This window comes from Salvia hispanica, chromosome 6 (genome assembly GCF_023119035.1).
Source record: "Salvia hispanica cultivar TCC Black 2014 chromosome 6, UniMelb_Shisp_WGS_1.0, whole genome shotgun sequence".
NCBI classification, from domain to species: Eukaryota; Viridiplantae; Streptophyta; class Magnoliopsida; order Lamiales; family Lamiaceae; genus Salvia; species Salvia hispanica.
The window spans coordinates 35,053,272-35,078,501 of NC_062970.1; the positions used below are offsets into that span (position 1 = coordinate 35,053,272).

Here is a 25,230-nt window from a genome sequence, read left to right on the forward strand (position 1 = left end):
AATGAATTTTGAATTGAATTCTAATTCAATTCCAAATTCTTTATTTTGAGTTACCAAACAAAGGATTTGGAATTATAATGCAATTCCATACTAATCCTATAATTATACTAAATAAAAGATTTGGAATTAATTATAATTCAATTTTTTCTAATTCAATTCCATAAAATTTCAATTCCAATTCAATTTCAATTTTGGGTATCGAACGAACCCTGAGTATCATTGTCAGAATCAATTATTTAATGGAGAAATAATACTTAGGGGACTATGCAGGCTTCAGCCATCGCAACGACAGTGCGCCTTTTCTTTATTGTTATTTTATATGGAGTACTACTATTTTGTAAAAATATGTGGTAATTAATGATTAATGAGAGAACATTTTCGCAGCTGATAATTTTCCAATCAACCAAGTGCAATAATGGAATGTAGATGCAAGGCCTGTTTATTCCAACATATTAGGCCCATTTAATTATCATTATCCTAAACCAAATTATTTGAATCATTTAGGCCCAATTAGACGAGAAAGGCACTTTTACTACAATAGCTAATAGCACATTTACTTCTCTGATTGATTCATCATATGGTCTTATATTTGCAATATTAATAACATTTCATTAAATCTATTCTTGTTTCATTATTGTTTCAGAATTTATGAACTTCGATATTTGTCCTAATTATAAATATGGAATATATTTTTCGAGAAATAAATTATGTACAAATCCCTATTAAATTTTCGTTAAAAACTGTTTGACTTTATGAAAGAAAATAGGTGAAAAAAATTAATGGTGTGTGAGACCTACTTCATGAATGAAAGTGAGTAGAATAAGGTAGTGAAATCCACTTACTAAAAATCACTCTCTCTGTTTCATAGAAATAGGTCATTTAAGGTTGATACAAGTTTTAATGCGTAATTGGTAAAGTAAGAGAGAAGGAGAAAAAATAGTTGAAATTATGTAATGATGACCCATAAATGATAAAGTAAAAGAGAATAAGAAAAAAATTGCTCTAAATAGATACTACCTCCGTTCCTGAAAATTTGATACAGTTTACTATTTTGATCCGTCCCTAAAAATTTGATACACTTCACTTTTACCATTTTTGATAGTGGACCTCATATTCCACTAACTCATTCCTACTCACATTTTATTATAAAACTAATACTTTAAAAGTAGGACCCACATCCCACCAACTTTTTCAACTCACTTTCCATTACATTTCTTAAAACCCGTGTCGGGTCAAAGTGTAGCAAATTTTGGGGGACGGAGGTAGTATGAACTATTTTTATGGGGCAAACGAAAGAGGAAATATGGTCATTTCTATGGTCTAGATGGAGTATAAAAGTGAAATGGATATTTATCGAGGTTTTTCAAATGAGAAAATATGAGACATTTGGTGGGTGGGACTCGATGGAGTAGAAGTTACAACAAGTAAAAAGAACGCTAGAAAATAGCACTTCCTCCATCCCACAATAAAAATCATATTTGGTGTGAGCACGAATTTTAAGAAATGTAAAGAATAGTGGGTTGGAAAAGTTAGTGGAATATGAAATTCACTTATTTATAAATTTTGTAATAAATATGAATGAAGTAAGTTAGTAGAATTTGAGACTTATTTATCGTTTATACTGTGATATAATGTAAAATAATAAAATGTGACTCTATTGGAGTAAAGCAATACTTTTTTTGGAGACGAAGAATAAAGCAACTTTAAATAGTACGGAGTACAAATTAAAAACACAGCTCAATGCTTCAATTTCGTTATTCATACCAATTTCTTAGGGCTGGCAATTTTTGACACGACACGATAACACGACACGAACCGGCACGAAATTAATGGGTTTGGGTCAGAGCTTATCGTGTTCGTGTCCTTATCGGGTCGACCCATTAAGGACACGAAAATTTCGTATCGTGTTCGTGTCGTGTTCGTGTCGGGTTCGTGTTATCCGTTAACAATGCGTGTTCGTGTCTTGTTCGTGTTATCCGTTAACACATAATATTTTAATATTATTATTCTTATTAACACATAATATTTTAATATTATTATTCTTATTATTTTCATTTTTCAATACTTATTTTCGTGTCATTAATGGGTTCGTGTCGTGTTCGTGTCGTGTTGACCCGAAACGGTTCGTGCCGTTAATGGGTTCGTGTCGTGTTGACCCGAAACGGTTCGTGCCGTTAATGGGTTCGTGTCGTGTTCGTGTCTGAGGGTAGCGGGTCGTGTTCGTGTTCGTGTTTGAGGTTTTCTTAACGGGTCGTGTTCGTGTTTGTTGTTATCGTGTTCGTGTCGTTATCGTGTCGACACGATAACGACCCGACACGCACGATTTGCCACCCCTACAATTTCTTGAGTTGCTTTCCTAAATATAGTAAACAATTTTCTCACAGGTAAGAATAAAATATTATTTCACTCTTAATTTTATTTTTGGAGCTCATAATAAAATTTAATCTTACTCCGTTTCTACTTGTGATAGACCTATGCTACTGTCTACTAATCAAGTTTGCACCTTTCACCTAATACATTATGCTAAACGGAGTTCATTTTTAGGGCAGAATTGTGCTATAGTAACAAATATGCCCAATACATATTTTAACCTTATTTCTAATTCATACAAAACCTGCCGAGGTCATATTTTAGGCAGAGCACATTTAACCCAAAAATGTACTTAAAAGACAAAATAATACAGAAACAACAAAAAAATGAAAAGTGGCCAAGAGAGGAAGAGTGAAAGACAAAAAGGGGCAGATCATCTATCACATTATTCATTTGTATATGTCTATTGCTAATACAGTATATACTTCACATGACCTTCTCCCAACTTCATATAGTTCTCATGTGCATATGCTCACACCCTAGCTAATTATTCACATGCCTCGCTTAGTTTAGCCAACAAACGCCCACACCTATACACCGGATCCTCTAATATGTTTCGATAGGATCTGCATAATTTATAGTATAGTATTATTTCGTATTCCAAATGTTGAAAGAAGCATTTTCTTATTAATCAATATAAAAATACTACTATCAAGGAGTATATTTTTTGAACATTTTTTCGTAGAGACTTGAGTCTCTTGTGGAGCTCACTTTGTTTTCAACATTAATCCATCATATATATATGTAACATAAACGGTCTCAAATGAAAAATGAAATTTATTCAAAACTTGAACAAAAGAAGTAAGACTAAATAAATAACTAAAAACAAATTTCTGAACTAGAGAATTTATTTAGGCTCGAAAACCCATATAACACTTTGAGAGTTAGTTAACAAAACAACCACTTGATTCATATACGACTTGTACTAGACCACATTCAAATATCACGTGACTTCCCACGAGCAGCGATGGATGACAACACACTGTGCAACCAACAAACACAATTACACAAAAGCAATGAATATGAAGTTACGGAAGTCCCAAACAAGCTATTATAATCAGTAGTAGTATTGATATTGATGGTAAAGATGGATTTTGAAAGGCCATTGCCACTACTAATAATAAAAAAACTCTCTAATAATATGGATTTACAGAACAAAAATCTTGAACCAGACATTAATACAAATAAAACAAAAGGTGGAGTGTAATATAGAATTTTCAAGAATGCCGGAAAACATTGAATACATTACGAAATCTAGAGGAACACAATTTCCTGACAATCTTCTTCGCATCCGAAGTCTCATCCTCACCCTCGTCCTCGGCTAGCTTCTCGATGTTTTTAAGGTATCCCGAACTCAACATTTTCTTCCTCGCGCTATTACTCCTTGCCAACGACATCAAAATCGAAAGCAGAAGCTTCTTATTCCCCGAGCTCCCTTGCTCGGGGTCAAGCATTTGCATCAAAATGACAACGTTTTCATCATCCTGCACGAACCTCTTCCTATTCTTAGGCACCACTAGCATGCTCGACAGCGTCTCGGCTGCAATTTCCCTTATCTCGAACGACTTGGAATCGAGAAACTTTACGATTACAGGCATGAACCCTGCGTCCCCCATCGCCTTTTTGGCGTACTCGGACGCTCCACACAGCCAGAAACTGGCCTTTAAGGCCAGTTCCTGGACTGGACCCTCCCCGAACCGGAGGAAATGTAGTATGTGATCCGCTAAACCCGAGCTCAACATCGACCTCTCGCACGACAAGCATATCATCGTCATGCTTCGAAACGCAACCTCTCTCGTTTTCGTGGAAACTGCCCGAGCCGGATCCATGATCCCGACAAGCATCGGAATTCCACCGTGTGTAATGATCGTTTCTCGAATTGATTCATCTCTATAAGCCATTGTCTGCAAAAGATCAAGAGCGCTGATCTGCGCGGCCTCGTCTCCCCTGCTTCCGGCCAGGTCGACGAGGCCAGCTACAGCGCCGTCTTCCACCATGAACCGCTTGATCTCCTCCACCGCCGCGAGGTTTTTCAGCACTCCACAAGCCAAGCAAACCAGCTCACTCCCACTGGCGCCGTTGCCGCAACAGATTTTTAACAGAGCAGGGACGCCGCCGTGGGCGGAAACCGCCCACACGTTATCGGAATTCTCCGTCATTTTGATCAAGCACCTCGCCGCGAACTCCTTGCTCAGCTCGGTGCCGCTCTCCACCACTCTGATCAGCGGCGCAATCGCGCCGGCGGCGATGAGCGCGGATTTCCCCGGCGGGAATCCGGTGATGGAGGAGACCGCCGCGGCGGCCTCCTCCACCACCTCCTCCTCGTGAAAATCAAGCAAATTGACAAGTAGGTTAACGAAGCCATCAATCTCTATAGCGATCTTGACGAATCTATCATCTTCTCGAATCACTTCGTTGAAGGCGATTAGGGCTTCCAATTTCATAATTTTACCCCCAATTTTGAGCCTGGAAACGACGTCGTTGAGGTAGAAACGCACGTCGTCCTTGGAGGCGGAGGAGCAGCTCGGCCTCGACACGACGAGCGCGTGGCTCTGCTCGAGCAGCCCCGCGGCGTAGATATCGCGGAGGCTGCCGGTGTGGGCGTCGAGCCTGGCCGTGAGCATGTCGAGATCGCTCTGCATGAGGAGCTTCCCGCTGTAGGAGGATTCCGAGCACCGCCGCGCTAGCTCGCCGTAATTTGCCAGCGTGGCGAGAATCTCCTCCACCGCCGCGGACAGCGGCTCATTTTGGCCGCCCAATCCGCAGTTCTCGATGGCGGCGAGGTGAGAGAAGAGCTCCTCGAGCTTGATCCTCGCCGCCTGCCATTTCGCGGTGAAGACCTTGATTGAATGGGAAACTGAAATTAAAGAGGAAATTTGAAGAATTGCTTGCTTTAATTGTTGTTTCTCTGTTACAGATGAGGACGAGGGGGCGGTTTCTTCCTCTCCCATTTCTTTATTGGATTTGGAAGGAACCCATTGCGGCGGAGATTCAAGATTCCGGCGGGCGGTGAGATTGAGAGGTGTGGGTTTTTGTGGGAATCTTATCTGTTGTGAAGAATTGGTCTATTAAAATTTGTAATACAGTTTGCGACAGAACCGCAATTTTGTGTGGAGTTACAAAAATAGGCATGGCTGTATGCGAATAATGACGCCGAGGGTAGGGGTACCTTGGTAATTGCGGTCGGCTACAGGTCTAGTCAGTTGGAACGTCGCACATTTTTTCGTATTTCATTTTCATATAGTTAGATGATTTACTTTAATTTTTTAACGTTTTCAATAATTTTAATAAAAAAATGAAATTGTTTTGAGCACAATCGTATTCATTTCTTGACTTTGTGGGCTCATATTACGCGGTTAACTGTAGTTTTAAATCTTGCGGTTTTAAGTAATTTATTTACCTATATTTTGAGTTTACTTTCTATACTATCATCAGAGTTCATCCTAATATATTCCTATGCCCAATTTGATCAATTAGAGCGAATTCACGAGACATGCTAGTAAAGCAAATTTATTTTAATCCAGTATAACGTGCATTTTGGCAAAGTATATTTTTCCAACCCTTTAGATAGAGCTCAAAGAGCCAATTCAACTTAACAAAAAACTCCAAAAAAGTAGTCACATAAAATGTTGTCTTTTCAGATAATATAGTGTCTTATTCGAAGATAAGCTGAGTCATTATACTGACATGCATAATATGTTTTTGTCACATCTCATAGAATAAAAACTACGCTGCATTTGTTAAAAAGTGAGCTCGTTTTGACTTTTTTTTTATTTGTATGTTTCTACTCATTAACTTGTGTAGCATAGTGGTGCAGTAAATTGTGAGCATGGTAATTAAGAGGGATGCAGATACAGTGGGTTAAATATATGGAAAATGGACCACAGAATATAGCCTTTTTTTAAAATAAGGTGAAATGGATACAACAGATAAAAGAGTAGCTTTCGATATGCATTCTCCTCAACCCCCACCACCACGTGTGAGATTCTTGCTTTTGAGGTCAGTCTTTTCTATACTACAATAAAATTCAGTTAACATTATTTATCACTTTTATTAATGACAAAAAATAAATAATGTCACAGTCCTTTGGCTGAAATAGTATAGTACTCCACCTATTTAATTATTATGCGTCTTAGCTGCGAAAATAGAACTAGGGGGTTTAAATAATTTGGAAATCACAAGATTGAAAGTCGATCCCTTCAATCATGTTGATTGCATTTGCACTCTTTTAATTCTTGGGATTTTTATTTGTTCCTGACTCTCCAAAATGTAATAAATCTTTAATTATGATCTAGGAAGGTCATCTTATAGAGTAGAGGACGCTGAGTTGGGATTAGAATCCAAAAATATTATGTTGGCCAATAAATCATGGGTCTCATAGTTTGATGTGTTAACCGAGTGGCGTGTCCAGTGGCGGATCCAGAACCTTTGATTTGGGGGTGCAATAAATTTTTACATGAAGTAAATCGTTACTCAGAAATCATCTTTTACATTATTTTGGAAAAGTTTCGGTGAAAATGTGAACAATATTGGTCATCATTTAGATTAGTTTAACATTCTATTTTATTTCTCTAAATCTTACTAATATTTAATAGAAAAATTCTCATTTTCATATAATAATTATTAAATATAATAAAAAAAAGTTAACAATTGTTACGTAGAAGTATATAATTACAAAATATTAGTGAAAATATTTCCAATGGTTACAGTTATAGACACCAATTTGTTTTAACAAAATAAGAAATTTAATTTGGTGTCCAAATAGAATCAAACACATGATCTAATCAATGAGAAAGGAGTGCAATACCACTAGACCATTGTGACAATTTTGATATTAAATACTCTCAAATAGTACTAATAATTAGAGAATTTTGGGGTAACCACTGTCCCCCCTTGCCCTTAATTGGCTCCGCCAGTGGGCGTGTCCTAGGTCGATGAACTCGACTATGTGACTTGTCCTACAATCAATGCGACCAAGTATAGCTCTATGGTACAAGAGATAGCGCTTGACGCGGATTGCATGAATCATCCTACAAACCACGCAGCCACATCATTTATTCTATTTTGGAGGACGACGGTATGCACAGGTCGTACCCCTTGCCAACCAAGTACACGATCCGCACTTCTAGTACAAGTCCTTGTCTCATCATCTTTTTTCTTCGAACTTTGTCCTTTTTTTTATTTTAGTCTTGAGTCACGACCTACGTATTTATTTATCGAATTCTTACAGTAAAAGTGAATCTAAAAACAATGGTCTCATGACAGATTTATGCTCCATATAATAGCGGATGGTGAAGTATGAGTATGACTGTTTTGTAAATCAAATTTTGAAATAATGCATTTTCGAAAAGCAATATTCCTACATACGATATTTCGACACGAAGCAACTCCTATATGTAGCTAGGTGTTACTGGTTGTTAAATAGAAAACGATTTTGTAACAATGAATTTAACGGAAAATGGGGAAACATGGCATCACAAGGCAAATATTTTCTTATCAAGATTTTGGAAAGTTGGGAAACAAAATTTAGTAAAATAAAAGGGACCACAAAAAAAGTAGGCTAAATGTCTAATTAAGGCCAATCCGTTTCATTACAAGACAAAAATGACCATAATTTGGTTTGTGGCGGATTCTTATTTAATATTTCCTCTTTGTTGTAATGCCAGCCTTTAGATTATTATTATAATTTATAAATATGCGTCAGCTTTATAGTTTATAAAATTAAGTAATTAACCATGAGTTAAAAATTATATTAACCTTTTTAAAATTTAAAAGTGATATTTAATGGGGCGGTGCCTTGTAGTAATAGTATTTTGGAATGTACATGTGTAGATATTGGCTCCATTCATCACATTATTAGTAATTTAGTAGAGCAAATGTCACCAACACCTAGAATTAATTAATATATAGACGATTATTCGGCATGAGGGATAATATCATTGTAAAGGTGATTATGTATATTATTTTTTGTAAATATGGACTTGTTTGCTTGACAATAGTGTATGGAATCATGAGATTTGACACATTTGGCTAAAATGTTTTAAATTATATACTAGTCTACTAAAAGAATATGCTCCCTCACTCCTTTCTCATAATTCTATATAACTATATATACAATTTCCATACTATTATCACATATATTAATACAAAATAATGATGAATTGAAGTTCTAGAAATATTAAGATAATTAACATAGAAGGAAGTATATTGATTTCATATATATATATATGCTGTATTGTTAAGCCCCAAAAGTTTGTTTCGTCCAGGAATACTTTTCCCTTCACTGGCATGATTGAGTTGGCATGCACTTTTATTAGTAATACACTCATTTCGTTAACCATACTATATTGCTATTAATAAATAAACAAATAAATACTAGGAAACCAAGAAATCACTTCTACTCCAATCAATTTTAGTTTTCCTTTTTCCATATATGTTTAGCTAGCTATCTGTGTCACGAAATCACTTATAAAATCTTATTATTCTAACAGACTAGCGTATGTTGATAGGCTGGATCGAATTGGTAAAGACTTGCAAAAAATTTCATCAAATAAACACCAACACTCGAGTATATGTTATATTTACGATTCAAATAGATATAATTATATAAACAGTATATTTTAAAAAATCCAACTAGTACTTTTTTAAAATCTTTTTCATTAAAATCCTTAAATCCCTCCGTAATATAATATTGCTTTAAGTTGCTCAAAACGACTTCATATGATCTGGAAAGGAAAAATAAATCCCCTGGGGCTATAATTAATTAAATAAATAAAATCTCTAGCAACTCTCCAAAATAGCCAACTAATTATTTCAAATCCGTACTAATCAGTAGTTAATTAATTTCTAAGATTCCAATAATTTTGTTGCATTAAAACGGATAATCCCCCCCCTGTTTATATTTCTATCACTAGGAGTTAACATATACTATCATCGTCATAATCTTATTCAAACAAAAAAACCTATTAATAGGTAATTGTTGATTAATTATGAATAGATTAATTAGACACTCTATACCAATAATTATAACTGATTATTAATTACATTTTAAAACATTTATGTATGTCAATTAATTATTATCAAGATAGGGACTACGAAGGGAAGAAACACAAAGACAAAATAATGGTTTGTTGGAATATAGTTTGTAGAGTGAAATGGCTGCCACATGCCTATAAAAGAAGCATATAGATAAGTAAGTGGTGTGTTATTGTTTGAAGGTTTAGTCTAATGTTTGGTAGAAAGGAAAAATTGCTCAAAATGTTCATCATAATATTTGATTATTTGAAAAGACTTTGAGTGAGGAGCAAGTGAAATTTCAAACATGAACTAGACTTAGCTTCCAAGTGAAAAGGTCCAATGTAAGAAGATCATATGTATATCACTAAGGTTTATCATAATTTGCAAGATATTATAATCATATTCATACATTTGCAATCAAAATGATTGTTATTGTGTCTTTCCTCAAACCATTATTCTTTGAGTTATTGTGTCAACAATGATTTCAGCATAATGATACAAATGCGAGTTAGCTTTAGTGCCCTAAAGAAGCAAATTGATGCTCTAATAATGGAATTAAATCTATTATAGTTGGCTATGTCTTGGTTAAGTCATGTTTAATACTATTAGCTAGAATCCAATGTGTAAACAATCGAAAATCCCCACTAACTAGTTGTTCTAGGACTTCAAAACTTATTAAAAAAAAAGGCATATATTTGGATCTAATTTTATCGGTGTGACTTATAGGCATGCCGCATGCATGCCACATTTGAATTTCTAAATGTGATTTACCCCTTATTTGTGGTTTGCGCGACATACATAATTTGGTTTTACCACATCTAAAGAAAATTGTGTCGAATTTTACTTAATTAAAAAAAAGATGCCAAACTATTATTGGGCTCTTTTCTATGTAGTATGGGCGGCTATTTTATTCGCAAGGACCGCAGTCATTGTAATTGCCGTGGTCCAACCCCAATGCTCTAAAAATTTGTACTATATATGTATCGAACTCATATTTCCAAATCATGTTATCAAATACTCTAAGTACTACTACTATTATAAGATTCATCCGATCTTTATTAAATAGTACTACTCGGTAGGATTGATTTTAGTCTTTGCATATATAGCAACCTTAAATCCTTGAAATAGTTATTCCACAATTCAAGTTCCTTATAAATTAGCATTAGAAACAATCAATGATTTTGCCAAAGAACAACCTTTGGTCTAATAAAAATAAAAAAGTATTGTGTGTATTAACAATAATACATATATCGAATATAGATTCTACACGTCAAGATTAAAAGCAAAAGAGTGAATGTATCAACATTATAGCTGTCTGCATTAATTTTATTACAAAAATAAAGGAATGATTTATAGAAGTGATTGGAGAGGAAAGAAAGAGAGATGAAAGAAGAATAGATGTGTGTTTGTATGTAAAATGAAGAATGAGAAGAGTATTTATAGAATAAAAAATTTTTTAAAATTCGACCGTTCAACGGTCATATTACCGTTTTTTAATTTTTTTTTTCGAAAAATCAAATTAAAAAAAAAAAAACGAATTATGACGTCATTATTACGACGCCCACTAGCGTGCCGGCGAGTGGGCGTCACGCCGCGCGTGGCGAGCCAGCTCGAGGCCGGCCTCTTCTGCGCGCGATGCGCAACGAGCTGGCTCGTCTCTTCGGGACGAGATGCTTGCCGCATCGTTGTCTCGATGCCAACTCGTCTCTTGAAAACGAGATAGGGACCGCAGCTAGATGCGTTGCGGATGCCTTGAATCTATATATAGCGAGTCAAGTTTATTGATCAATACATTAATACGCCCTGCAACATGCCAGAAGAGCTCGAGTTTGGAGTGGTACATAAAAAAATTATCTTGATTTTCAATCATCAGAACATTAATGTTAAAAAATTTCAAATGTCAAGTAAGAAAACTAGCTCGATTTTCAATCATCGGAACATGAATGTTAAACTTTTATGAAAATTAGGTATCGATATGTGATCAACTCGACGGGTATATATGGACTATATGGCTAATATTTGATAGTAGTACTTACCTTTTTAAATTTCTAGCTCGGTGATATGTTGAATTCGATATTTCAAATGTTCAGCAATTTTCATATACGTTCTAATTGTATATATAAGCTATTTACAAATGACAAGGCATCATAATAATTTTGATGGTGTATGACTAAAGCTTTGTTGTTGTTTTTTTCATATGAAATTTTATACTCCTTTCTTCCCTTAAAAATGTTACTCCGCATCTATTTTCTTTTTAGTCTATTCCTTAAAATTATAAACTTTCTATTTTAGATAATTTTTTACTCACTAATTGAGGTATAACTCATTCTTAACTAACAATACTTTAATCACTATTTTCTCTACTTTGTTGATGCTTTCTTACTTCACTAATTATACATTAAAAGTCGAATGCTTTTAAAAGCGCATATTTTTAATAAATTTCTATATTCAGTATTGAACTAAAAGAGTAAAAATATAGTTGTATAAATGAAATTAATGAAGGACTATAACTCATATGTAAGGCCTATATTGGGCTGGGCACCCAAGCCCAAAACATGATTCGTGTGCATAAGCATAATTAGTCATAACGTTGATGGTCTCTTTAATTAGAAACTTGATGATTATATGTAAACGAAATAATTTAAATTTTTTTTATTTTTCCAATGAAATTAAATTGCCTGAAAATTAAAACCAAAATAGAAAATGACGTGACATGAGTTTTGATTGAAGTCTATAATGTAAAACAAAAATAATTTTTAAACTATCTCATTTGGTGTAGCAAAGGAGTTCTAATTAAGGCCTCACAAAACTCGGACAATAGCAATTTGCATAGGCATTTCTTGGATGGGAATATTGTTGGTCTCTGGCAAGACCAAGTATATGAAGATAGTCATAACCAAGGCAAAGAAGCCAAAGAGGAAGAAGACGCCAAATTTAAAGTGACAAAGCATGGTGAAGAAGGTTTGAGCGATAAGAAAGGTGCAGCCCATGTTGACCGAGACATTCAAGCTCTGAGCCGCAGACCGAATTTCGAGTGGGAATATTTCACTAGGCACCAGCCAAGCTAGAGGCCCCCATGACCAGGCAAATCCACCCACAAATATGCATATAAACACCACTAGCACAATTGCATACCACTTGGGTGTCGTCTCTCTTACCGCTCCATCCACCCCGTATGTCACGCCCATGCATATTCCAACTACAATCTGATCAAATTTTATCAAAATAGCGCGTCATTACCAAAATTGGATCAAGTAAAATAGCCTCATTTTTTATATATATAGTATGGTTAATCGTATACAAAAACATGAGCTATACCCAATTATCGGTATTTAACTAATTCTATTTTCTTGGTCAAAACATACATGAACTTTTGACATTTAGGAATTTGTATTAGTCCAAATTTTCAAAATTTTGAAGTTCGCTTGGCGAGGTATTATTGGAAAGTTTTGGTTAAAATGTCAATATGTGTCTCACTTTAACCTGACTTTTAAAAAAAGTAATAGAAAGTGAATTGAAAAAGTTAGTAGAATGCGACTCATACTTTTATAGTACTTACTATAGTAGTTTTATACTGATAAAATATCGATGGAAATGAGTTAGTAAAATGCGGAGTTCACTACCAAAAGCGGTAAAAATGAAATGAGACAATTAATATAGAACGAACCAAAATGGAAAACTGGAGGGAGTAATTTATTTGAGAAGTGAGCATATGATTTACCTGAGAAATGAGCATTTGGATGCCTCCTTCAATGAAAAGGAACCTTCTTCCCCACCTATCCACTCCATAAATGGAGACCACGGTGGCCAAGACATTCACCCCACCGGTGAACACGGTCGACATCAATGCCGCGTGGCTGTTAAAGCCGACGGACTTGAACACGACGGGCACGTAAAACATGATGACGTTGATGCCGCTCAGCCCTTGAAACAGGGGAATGGCGATTGCCATCATCAGATAAAACCTATACTTCTTCTTGAAGAGGTTCCTCCATGGATATTCCACATTCTTGGACGCCTCACACGCTTTAACTATGTCGTTGAACTCTTGATCCACATCGTCTACGCCGCGAAGCCTCCTGAGCTTGGCTCTGGCCTCGTCGTGCTTGCCTCGCTCGATCATGAAATTCGGTGTCTCCGGAAGGGCTAAGGCGCCTATGGTAACGATAGCGGCAGGGACGGCGGCGCCTCCTAGGCTCAGCCGCCACCCGAACCCACCCTTGATTTTGTTAAATGCATAGTTTAATAGATTCGCCGCTAAGATGCCTATGGTTATGCATAATTGAAATCCAATGTTGAGTCCACCTCTGTACTTGTAAGGAGCCATCTCAGACAGGTACAATGGAACAGACTGCTCAAACACAAGTTATTAGTACCTATTATAAAAGTGATTTCTTAAAAAAAAGTAGAGTTTATGAAATTGAGTTCGAAGAGATTATATAGTCTGAATGCGCACAATTTTAACTTGTTTGGAATTTCAATTTCTACTATTGATATGAAACTCAAATTATGAAAATGGGAAGAATTGAAATTGTAAGTCAATTCCAAATTTAAATATTTTGAAGTGCCAAACATTTGATTTAGAACTAAAGACTCTAATTCCAATTTCGCATGCCTAATTTCATGTTATCGAGCAGAGCCTTACAGTAATTTATGAAATTGATAGCTGCGGTATTTTATGAAATAGGTCTTTGCCTATTTTAAGCGAATTTCACTTAATTCATTTCCTATCTCTATTAAATGTCTCACACTAAAGTCCTATATTCACACTATAAAGTCCTATATTCATACTCCATATCTTTATTAAAGGTCTCATACCTATTATTTTATTATATGGATCCGTCTTTATTATCTTATTTTATTTTTACTATTTTAACAAGTGAATCTCACATTCTATTAATTTACGGAGTACTATATTTGACTAATTAAAAATTAATATAAAACCTCCATCCAAAAAAAGTCTTATTTGTGGATGGCGCGAATTTTGGTGGTAAAGTAAGAGAAGGAGAAAACTTAGGTAAAGTAAAAGAGAGAAAAAAAGTGAATAAAATTGTTAGAAAGGAGAACAAGGTAGGTAAAGTATGACAAAAACTTTCTATTTTTAGAAATGAGACAATTTTTTTGGATATCTAAAAATAGCAAAAATATATTTATTTTTCATGTACGAATGGAGTATTATATTAAAGACTCTACTCCACTGACTTTTTCAATCCATTTTGTTTTGCAAAGTCAAACAGTTTCAGTGCGGGGGTTATTTTTAAAGCTTGTAAACCAAAAATAAATGTGGAAAATATGGGGATGTCACGTGGTTGTGATCATATGATTCATATCCATAGATTGACAAAGTTAAGAAACCTGGATAGAAAATCCAACTCCAAATCCCTGAAGAATACGGCCAAGAATGAGCATCCATAGAGCATGAGAAGGGGCCAACGCATTGATCAAAGCTCCGACGAAGAAGAGCACACCTCCGCCCACCATCGTTGTCTTTCTGCCCACTTTTCTTGTCAACGTCGATGCGACGACCGACGAGGAAAGTGCAGCCAAATACAAGGACGATGTAAACATAGAGAGCAAATGGCTATCAAATACGCAATATTGATTCTCACTCGAATCCTCCATCCACTTCTTCCGCACTGACGGGAAATACATCTTCAAGAATGCATCCATTGACGTAACTCCACCTGTTAATCATAATAATTATACATTTGTTTCTATTATTTGAGAGAGTGTTTAGAATAAATTAACAACTCGAATTCAAATTTGATTCCATTGCTTAGTGCCTTAGTCACTATAATCCTGAGATATTCGACACTTCATATCTGAATTAATACTACTAATAACTTTATTGTCTTAATTTTAAACTTTAAGAAGTAAAAAAATGCATCGATTCATTTTGTGCGTCAAAATTAGATTCTAAAGGGTAAAATTGGTTTAAGTGTTGTATTGGTTTTCTAGTTATTAAAGTATTATATTGAAACGTTTGTTGTAGGCACGAGATTGAAAATATTGATTTGAATTATTAGAGTCTGAGTTGGATTTTCACCCCAAAACACAAAATTAGGTGGAAATTACACAACTGTACTTTTTATAATCATACTTTATGGCCTGAACCTTGACAAATTACAAATATGTTTTCTTAAATCTTCCTGGATCTTTCATAGCTTATTGTACAATATAATTAACTTACGAATAATTATTTTCTCTAAAGATTTTGTTCATTTAATCTAATATAAGGAAAAATTTCATTAAAAATACCTGAAATTCCGATATCATAACCGAAAGTGAGACCGCCTGTGGCTGCAATAACGCAGGTTATAATAGCGTAAGGTGTCAAGTTGCCTGGATATTCTTTCTCTTCGCCCATTATCTCTCTCTCTCAAAATCGAGGAAATAGTATTATCATAATGGAAACAAAAAATGGAAAATTTTGACGAATTCCGAGTCGTGAGCAGTTTTTGGGTCCCAGTAGTAGAATTATAAGAGTCATGATAAGTCATTTCCCCCTCTCAACGGCACCGTCATGTAATTACTCTTCCAATGTCTAGACTACGATTACTATTTACCATAATTTAAAATTTGCTTATTGTTAATTCCTTATAAGGAGGAATATTGAAGAGCTGATCATCTTTAACCAAAGAACAAATATTAATATATATGTACCTACGCGATTATTTATATTTGTTAATAATTCATTTTATATATTATGGTTGCACCAAATATAATTATGTATAACCTTCCAAAGTTTTGTCAAAAAAAATGATTGTGTCTTAATATGTGAATTTTCAAAAAAGTTTTCATAAGTCATACTCCTACTATTAATTGATACTAGTATGTTAGTACTTTGTATCAAGGGAATTGTGTAGATGGATCCATGTGTATATATCTAGAAACTCATTTTAATACACCTCCGCTTAGCAAATACTACTACTGTGCCTGTGGAGTATGTGTTTCACATCTTCAAGAACTCGTCTCCTCTATATTATTACATTTATCATCTCTCCCTATTTTGTTATTTCACATCTTCAAGAACTCGTCTCCTCTATATTATTACATTTATCATCTCTCCCTATTTTGTTATTTATTGTTACAAGAAATACAAAAGGTACTGTTCCAGGCGATTCAAAGTTTCAAACCATCATTTATTAATTGATTGAGAAGTGTGTTACCAATTGAAATATTGTGCTTATCGTCAAAATATGTCTCCGGTGGCGCCCCTCCCACTAGGACCTCCACTAGCCCTTCCCATAAAAACTGCATGTCACATCAGACTTCCCACTAGCCCTTCCACTAGCCCTTCCCACAATTAAATTAATTCACAATTAAAATTAAAATTCACGGAATTAAAATTCGACACGAATACGAACGGGAATACGAATATTTCATTAAAAAAAACATACATCATTCGAAAAAAAAAATTATATAGTAGATAGAAAAAAAAAACAACCACATCAGTGTCCACCCCTCCGCGTCCAAACCTCTTCGATGATATCCTCCTGAAGTCGAATATGGGCATTTCTTTGCCGCATGTCGGCAAATGCGCGCAACCGCTCAACCTCTCCATGAGGTACCCCCATGTTCACATTCGCGGTGGCCACGCCGTGGCTTGGACCGGCACCCGTGTCATCTTCGCTGGTCCACTGAGTCAGTTCGTCCCCTTCACTTTCGACAATCATGTTGTGCAAAATGATACACGCGTACATGATGTCGCCGATGTTGGGAATATACCACTGTCGTGCCGGACCCCTCACCATCGTCCATTGACTCTGGAGCGCACCAAATGTGCGCTCAACATCCTTGCGCGTTGCCTCCTGCCGGGTCGCAAAGTAGGACTTCTTTGGCCCGATCGCATGCTTGATCGTCTTCACAAAGACGGGCCAGTTTGGGTATATCCCATCCGCCAAATAGTATCCCATGTTGTGTTGGTTGCCGTTGGCGACGAAACTGATGGCGGGACCAACGCCATTGCACTGATCGTTGAACAGGGGCGACGATTGGAGGACGTTGATGTCGTTGTTTGACCCGGCCACTCCAAAATAAGCATGCCATATCCACAGCCGGTAGTCAGCTACAACTTCAAGGATCATCGTGGGATGCTTGGCTTTGAAGCCGGAAGTGTGTATCCCCTTCCAGGCGGCGGGGCAGTTCCTCCACTCCCAATGCATACAATCGATGCTGCCCAACATCCCAGGAACCCGTGCACCGACCTGTGCATATTAATCAGCCGCTGGCAGCCTTCGGGGCTCGGACGCCGAAGATACCGATCCTCGAATATCGCTCTAACGCCCGCGCAAAACTCCAACAGACACTCGACGGCTGAAGACTCCCCAATGTGGAGGTACTGCCGAACATGTCGGCCTGGGCCTCCGTACGCCGCTTGCCTCGATTGCGGCCGTACACTTCAGATTGGCGTGTGTCCGGGTTTGCCAGCCGCATCCTCCCCGAATCCGAAAAACTCGTACCTTCTCTCTAATGCACCAACGATATGCATAAACAGAGGACGATGCATCCTAAAACATCGGCGGAATAAGGCATCCCCAAAACGCGGCTGCGGAGCAAAGTAGTCCGCATACAACCGAATATGTGCAGCAATGTGGTCCCGAGGTACATGCCGCCGGCGATGGATCGGCCGAGGTACCGCCGCCGCCGCTGCCTCTGCCGGAGCAATCGATCAATCGCCTCTTGCACAGCGAAATCCAATTCATCATCACTATAACCGTCACTATCACTAGCGCCTCCGCCACTACCACTCGCACGACTACTCGCCATTATAGATAATTGAAAAAAGAGGTTAAGAGAGAGAAACTTGTCAACACAAGTGGTGTGAATGAAATGAAGTTGGGGGAGCCCTATTTATAGAGTTTTTTAAAAAAAAAATTAAAAAATTAAAAATGTCGGACGTCCGACCTTCGCCACAGTGGCGGACGTCCGGTCGGACGTCGACGCGAGGGGCGAGCCCATCACATGGGCACTCGGGACGGGCGTGGGCGGACGTCCCGCTCACTACGGCGGACGTCCGGTCGGACGTCGCCGACGGGTGAACAGGAAGGCTGCCGGTGGAGACACCCCTATTTTGTTATTTATTGTTACAAGAAATACAAAAGGTACTGTTCCAGGCGATTCAAAGTTTCAAACCATCATTTATTAATTGATTGAGAAGTGTGTTATCAATTGAAATATTGTGCTTATCGCCAAAATATGTTACTACTGCATCATTTCCTAAATAAATTATGGTGTACAATTACTATTTAAACCTTATGGCATTCCCATTATGTCTCTAAAACATTTTTCATAAATTAACTGGGAAGGTTGCTATTATAAAACATAATGTACTGGTATGGCATTAAAATATGGGAAATTGAATCTAAATGAAGTAAATTTTAATTAGAGTAGTGATAAATTAACAAAATTTGTATATACAAAATTGGACATTCAAGGTATTTTACATTTTAAAATGTAATGTATTACATATCTACCCTTTTATTGATTATTTAGGAAAGATTAAGTTGCTCATAATCAATATTTATGTATTTAAGGAATGATTAGTAATTGATTATGTATACTAACCGTTACATAATTTTTTCTTTCATTTAAAAAAATGAGGATATTTCTTCTCCATTTTATAAAAATTCAAATTAGCTAGATTCATATGGTTCATGATTTCATAATTTTCGGATGAATATTTTGATTAGGAATAAATTAAATAAATTTAATTAAAAAATTACAATACTTTTAGCAAGATATTATAGATTCACTTCAAATTTGCAAAAATACTACTACTACTATAAAAGGATTCCAAGTTGACTTACATTCTACAATGGAGAATTTTATTTAATATTCAAACAATAATATAAAAGTTTATATTCTCTCCATCCCCAATGAGTATGAACTTTAAGTTCGGCACGAGTTTTAATGCATTATTGGTAAAGTAAATGAGAGATAGACAGAGAAAGTTTTTTTAAACATTATTAGTGGAGAATGAGTCTCACCTCATTAGAGATAAGAGAATTTCCAAAATTGAAATGTTCATACTCTTTGGGTCGGACAAAAAGGGAAATAGTGCATACTCTTCGGGATAGAGGGAGTATATCGTTTGAGTTTGCTTTAGAACTGATACATACCAATTTTTAATTCACTCATCTAATAGTCATTAATACCAAATTATTTTATTATAAAATAATCTTAAAATTTAAAATTATAAAAGCGACTATATGTATAAATATTCTTAATATTATCCTCGAACGGAAAAATGATTATCATTAGCATCTAATTGTATTGTTATTAAATAATCTTTAAAATTCTAAGTTTATAAAAACAAATGCATGTATATATACTTCATTTCTTAGTATTATCATCCAACGAAATAATCATAGCCATACTCATTCAATTATTTATAATTTTTAAAATTTTAAGTTATAAAACGATTGCATCTATATATACTTAATTTCTTAGTGTTATTATCCAACGAAATAATCATAATCATTCGCATCAAATTATTTTATTATAATATTATCTATAAAAATTTTGAGTTATGAAAACAACTACATGTATATATACTTCATTTCTTAGTGTTGTCATCCAACGAAATGATCATAGTCATTCTTATTCAATTATTTTATTTAAATTATTTAAAATTCTAAGTTATAAAACGACTACATGTATATATATTTGGTGTTATCATCCAACGAAATAATCATAGTCATTAAATAATTACTTTAATATTATGTAAAATTCTAAATTATGAAAAAGCATATATTTAATTTCTTAGTGTTATCATTCAACATAATAATCATAGTCATTTACATCTAATTATTTTATTCATAAAAAATCATTAAAAATCTAGGTTATAAAAACGACATGTATATATAGTACTAATTTCTTATTGTTATCATCCAACGAAATAATAGCCATTCTAATCTAATTATTTTTTGTTAACTAATTCTTAAACCTTAAAGTTATAAAAATGATTACAGGTATATATACTAGTGTTATCATCTAATGAAATAATATTAGTCATTCGCTTCCTAGAATAGTGCTTATTAAATAATCAATAACATTTTAAGTTATAAAAACGACTACGTGGATGTATATTCAATTTGTTAGTGTCATCGTCCAAGGAAATAATCTTTAAAATTCTAAGTTAATAAAAATAACTACATGTACACATACTTTACTTTAAAGTGTTAATACCAACGAAATAATAACATTCATTCTCATCCAATTATTTTATTTTAAAAATAAAATATTTTTAATTTCTTTGTGTTATCATCCAACAAAAGTATTCTACTTGTTCTATTAAAAATGAATTTTTTTTTTGAATTGTCCCACAAAAATGACACATTTGCTAAAATAGAAATAACATCATCTCTATTTTTTTTCTCTTTTACTTTTTTCTCTTTTTATTTAACTCACAAAATACTAATAGTACTATCACATAAAATCCTGTGAGGGAAAAAAATATTTCATATTTAATTAAACAAAAAAATAATTATCATTCACATTTAATTATTTTATTATTAACTTATCACTAAAAGTTTAAGCTATATAAACAACTAGATGTATATACTATTTTCTAATATGATCATTCACTAAAATAATACTAATTATACACCATCTTTTTTTAGTCTTTACTATTCTATTTGTATATAATTAATTGATACTACTATATTGGAGCTTGGTTCTTTTAAACTATTGATTTTTCCCCCCTTAAATTTCTACTATATAATATTAATTTAAAATTATAAAGTAACATTTTTTTTTTCATCACTTTACTGTTAATACACAAAAAATAAGTATAAAAATTTTAAGATATGTAATCTTATAATTTTGAATTTAACGATAGATTAGTGCTAAATATTAGTAGTAGTGTATTTATTTGTTTAAATCATACGTATAAGCAACAATCTTGGCTAGATAAATTTTAATTATCTTAATTTATGAATTTTCCATAAATATTGTATTGATCTTCCACATATTCATAATTTTCCATACATATATAAAAGGGTAAATTAGTAACAAAATAATAAAACCGATTTAAATAAAAATCGGTTTAAAATATAAAGGCATTTTGTATATACAATGTTTGTTAATAAATCATTACCCTTTTAATTAATACATAATTGAGTACGTAATATACTACTTAAATTCAATGATTTTAGTTGATAGCAAAGGAGTTCTGCTGTTCCTAAAATGAAAATTCTGAAACAGAGAAGAAGGCATATATATGACTGAATTCCAAATATGATCAACGTTTCTCTCATGTTAATTAATTACCAATTGCATTTCAAACCAAATGCAATAATAATATAATACGACTGGATTGACAATGCCAATATTTGGAAAATAAAATGCTAGAAATATTTCGAGAAATTAGGCACCGTTCCATATCGTAGTCAGCAATAACATAAACTACCATAAAACCAAGCTAAATTAATACAATAGTACTAGACCTCAACTCACATAACTCCACAAAGCATATATAGATCTTTAACTAATTAATGCAACAAAAAGGCTAAAGTTATGGATTGCATGATTTCTTCTTCCCCTCCAGCAACAGAATCAATCCAGCATCTATTCCAAAATATTAAAATAAAGTAAAATAAAACCCATCAAATAACAAGAAAACCATATATGTAAATGTGCAAGATTGATTGAAATACCCAATCTTTAAATAAATAGTACTAGTATATGTGAAAAAAGGGCACTTACCATTTTGATTACCAAAGATCAGTAGTAGAACTCTGGATGAGCCATTCTTCAAAATCTTGAGCCATATCATTCCTATTTGCAGCTTCATCTTCACACACCTCATCATCTTCAAACAGCCTCTTCTTCACATTTTCAAACACAACGGAGTACTCTCCGATCATGGCTGCCGATTCTGATTCATGATCACCCGATGACAAAACTACCGGTTGCTTCTCCGCCTCTTCTTTCACCACCTCATTTTCATGATCCTCTTCATTTTCTTGAGGTGGGATTTCTTCAATGACGGCGGGATTCTCGCTCCTCTCCTTCTCTCTCATGACGATGATCTCGCATGCTTTGGCCCATTGCGCCACGAGTTTGTTGGACGTGGCCTCGAGGGTGGTGGCCTTTTGTCTCACCGTGGCGATGTGGAGCTCTATGTCTGATTGATGCTTCTTTAGCTTCTTGATTTCTTGTGTTGATTCGTCGATGGATTTGTTTAGGGCATCGAGGGTGCGGGAGAGGGTGTCTTTTTGGCGCCGAGGAGTTGAGCTTTGGAGTGATCGTCTCTTCATGTTGTAGAGGAGATGGGGTTTCCCTTCTTGAAAATCTGGACTTATATACTCCCATTGATTCTCCACTCCAATTTTACGAAAACCCTATATTAAATCATCATCATCAATTCAAAAATTAGCTATGATACCTTACTCTATTAGTCAACTAAGTTATATAGTACTACTATGTGGGCAAGAAATTAATCATTTAGTAGTCCAAGTTAAGGGAGAAAGTGAAAATTTAGATCACACACAAACATATGGAGTATGTATAAAATGATGTATAAACTATCATCATCAAATCAAACACATACTATTAATTAGCTACAAAAAATACTTATTGATTAACCAATAGGACAGATATCATAATCTTGATCATGGCACATAAACCCTACAATGATCATCATCATCTAAATAAACACTAGTATTTTTAATTAACTATAAATGACATGATTGTGTGTAAGTAAGTATGTATACTTACGTAGTTGTTGAGCTGGTAGACAAAGCTTGAAAAATTGTTGTGTCTGAAATAGTTGGGAAGTATTTCAACAGAGAATTTGATGTGATCCCAAATAATGAAGCTGTCACCTAATTTACCCCAAGAAATTATGGAATTTGAGCTTGGATCATTGACCATGTGGAAGGTCTTGGTCAAGAAGGCAGGAGGTGGCCCAAACCCCTTCCCCACATTTCTTCGGCTATCGCTACTGCCATCTCCACTGCTCGGACCACCGATCTCTATACTCATTTTTTTTTGTTAGTTGAAACTGATTTTGAAATCAATTCTTTCTTCTTTCTTCCCTTAATACTTTTCTTAAGTACTCATGCATGCATATATATTATTGTCTGTGAGCACCTTTTTCAGATAAATCAAGGCTGTTGATTTTTTCTGTGAAACTTACACCTGTGATTAGAATATTCTCTAGCATAATTGATTAGTTAATCTGTACTAATTATTTGGCGTGATCCTTGTGCTTCACTAAATTGTACAGCGAGGTACCATTTCATGCTACGGATGTGCTAAAATGTATAATGCCGTTATTTTAGAATAAAATCAATTTCATGATTATAGACTATATAGTATTATGGTAAACATTTAGAATATCTCCGGTACCTTTTTTAGAAGGTAATATTTGTGTTGGTACTTTTTTTAGGGAAATTGTGTTGTACTGCTACTTAAAATTATGAATGCAGTTTTTATTCAACAAACTATGTTCTTTCGCGTTTTCCGTTGTGAAATTTGCTAAATGAAGTTCTTTCTTGAGATACTATTTCAGTTCAACGAACAGATAAATCAGTCATTAAGTCCGAGTCGGTCGTTAATTATAAGTCACAATCTTCTATTGTGCATGGAGTATAAATTAACGACTAATGATAGTTTTGAAGCAGCCGAGTATATTACGGCCGTTATTCCAACTAGTGTTAACCCACGTGCGATGCACGAAGAAATATTTTTTCATCATATGATTTTAAATTGTTAATTAATTAATTAAAATGAGAAGCAACACAACCTATAAGATTTAAAAATAGAAAAATATACTAAATAATGACAATTCAATAAATATATACTTTCAATTCATTTTACACCTAAAGACATAAAATTAAACATATTTAAAATGGAATCAAGACAAACACAATTATTTGGACAATAATAAAAGACTATGTCAAGTGTTGGCACTTTTGAAAAATACATTAAACCAGTCCTTCGTATAATATAAATCACTTTTGAAACAAAATAATAAATCAACATCTCATAATATTCAAAATGCCAAAACTATGACTATAAAAAAATTCAAATATTAAACTATACAAAAAAAATATTACATTGATTGTTTGAATTAATATTATTATATTAATAAAGTATAATGATAGCCCTTTTTTAATGTTGGAGTGTTTATCTTTATTTATGGCACTTTTAAACATTGCTTATTCTTAATACTACAAGTTTTCTTTTTGTAAAAAGATACTTCCCTAATAAAATACTCCACTATATACCTAGTAAACCAAAATTTGGTAGCATATTGCTTTATTTTGTTTGAACAACTAATTGTTTGATTAACTCGATTTTGCTAGGCTTAATTATGTCATTGCAAATACATATATACTTATATATACATGAATTTATTAGTTCATCATAACTGATAAAATATTAGTATTTTTTATGATACCACTTAATATAATTATAGCGCTAATGATAACATAAATATACAAAAATAATAAATTGTGTAAAGATGAAGATAGAAACTATGCATGTTAAGAGCATCCGCAATGGTGCTTAGGCCAGCCATAGGCCAGCCATTCTCTCCCCTGCCACGTCAGCAACACTAAAAAATCCACCTGCCACATCAGATTTAGGCCAGCCCGCAATAAAAATAATTCAAAATATACTACATTTACGGAATTAAAATTACGATTAAAATACGGAATTAAATTTACGAGACATATACGGGAAAATTCATTAATTTTATTTAAATAAAAAAAAAAGTACATTAACTAAAAATCATAAAAATAACATAATAAAAAAAAATCCGGGCTTCCACACACGAGCCACCTTGAATCTGTTATAGTTTGCCGCTAGCCGAACGGGGGTCTCGCTGCCCGG

The 25,230-nt window shown here is 34.4% G+C and overlaps 3 protein-coding genes across 3 annotated transcripts; all 3 read right to left on the reverse strand.

Moving 5' to 3' along the window:
• Positions 1 to 3,488: 3,488 nt before the first annotated feature.
• Positions 3,489 to 5,433, reverse strand: LOC125196552 (protein CELLULOSE SYNTHASE INTERACTIVE 1-like). The gene has a single exon (XM_048095114.1). It carries the CDS (start codon positions 5,319 to 5,321, stop codon positions 3,588 to 3,590), a length of 1,734 nt encoding a protein of 577 aa, XP_047951071.1. The 5' UTR covers positions 5,322 to 5,433; the 3' UTR covers positions 3,489 to 3,587.
• A 6,653-nt stretch (positions 5,434 to 12,086) lies between these two features.
• Positions 12,087 to 15,766, reverse strand: LOC125193293 (sugar carrier protein C-like). Its single transcript, XM_048091065.1, has 4 exons — positions 15,646 to 15,766; positions 14,743 to 15,071; positions 13,109 to 13,738; positions 12,087 to 12,593 (listed from the first exon to the last, which is right to left on the reverse strand). Exons 1-4 carry the CDS (start codon positions 15,752 to 15,754, stop codon positions 12,189 to 12,191), a joined length of 1,473 nt encoding a protein of 490 aa, XP_047947022.1. The 5' UTR covers positions 15,755 to 15,766; the 3' UTR covers positions 12,087 to 12,188.
• Positions 15,767 to 22,103: 6,337 nt separating this feature from the next.
• Positions 22,104 to 23,376, reverse strand: LOC125195209 (heat stress transcription factor A-6a-like). Its single transcript, XM_048093392.1, has 2 exons — positions 23,110 to 23,376; positions 22,104 to 22,733 (listed from the first exon to the last, which is right to left on the reverse strand). Exons 1-2 carry the CDS (start codon positions 23,374 to 23,376, stop codon positions 22,104 to 22,106), a joined length of 897 nt encoding a protein of 298 aa, XP_047949349.1.
• Between the last annotated feature and the right edge of the window lie 1,854 nt (positions 23,377 to 25,230).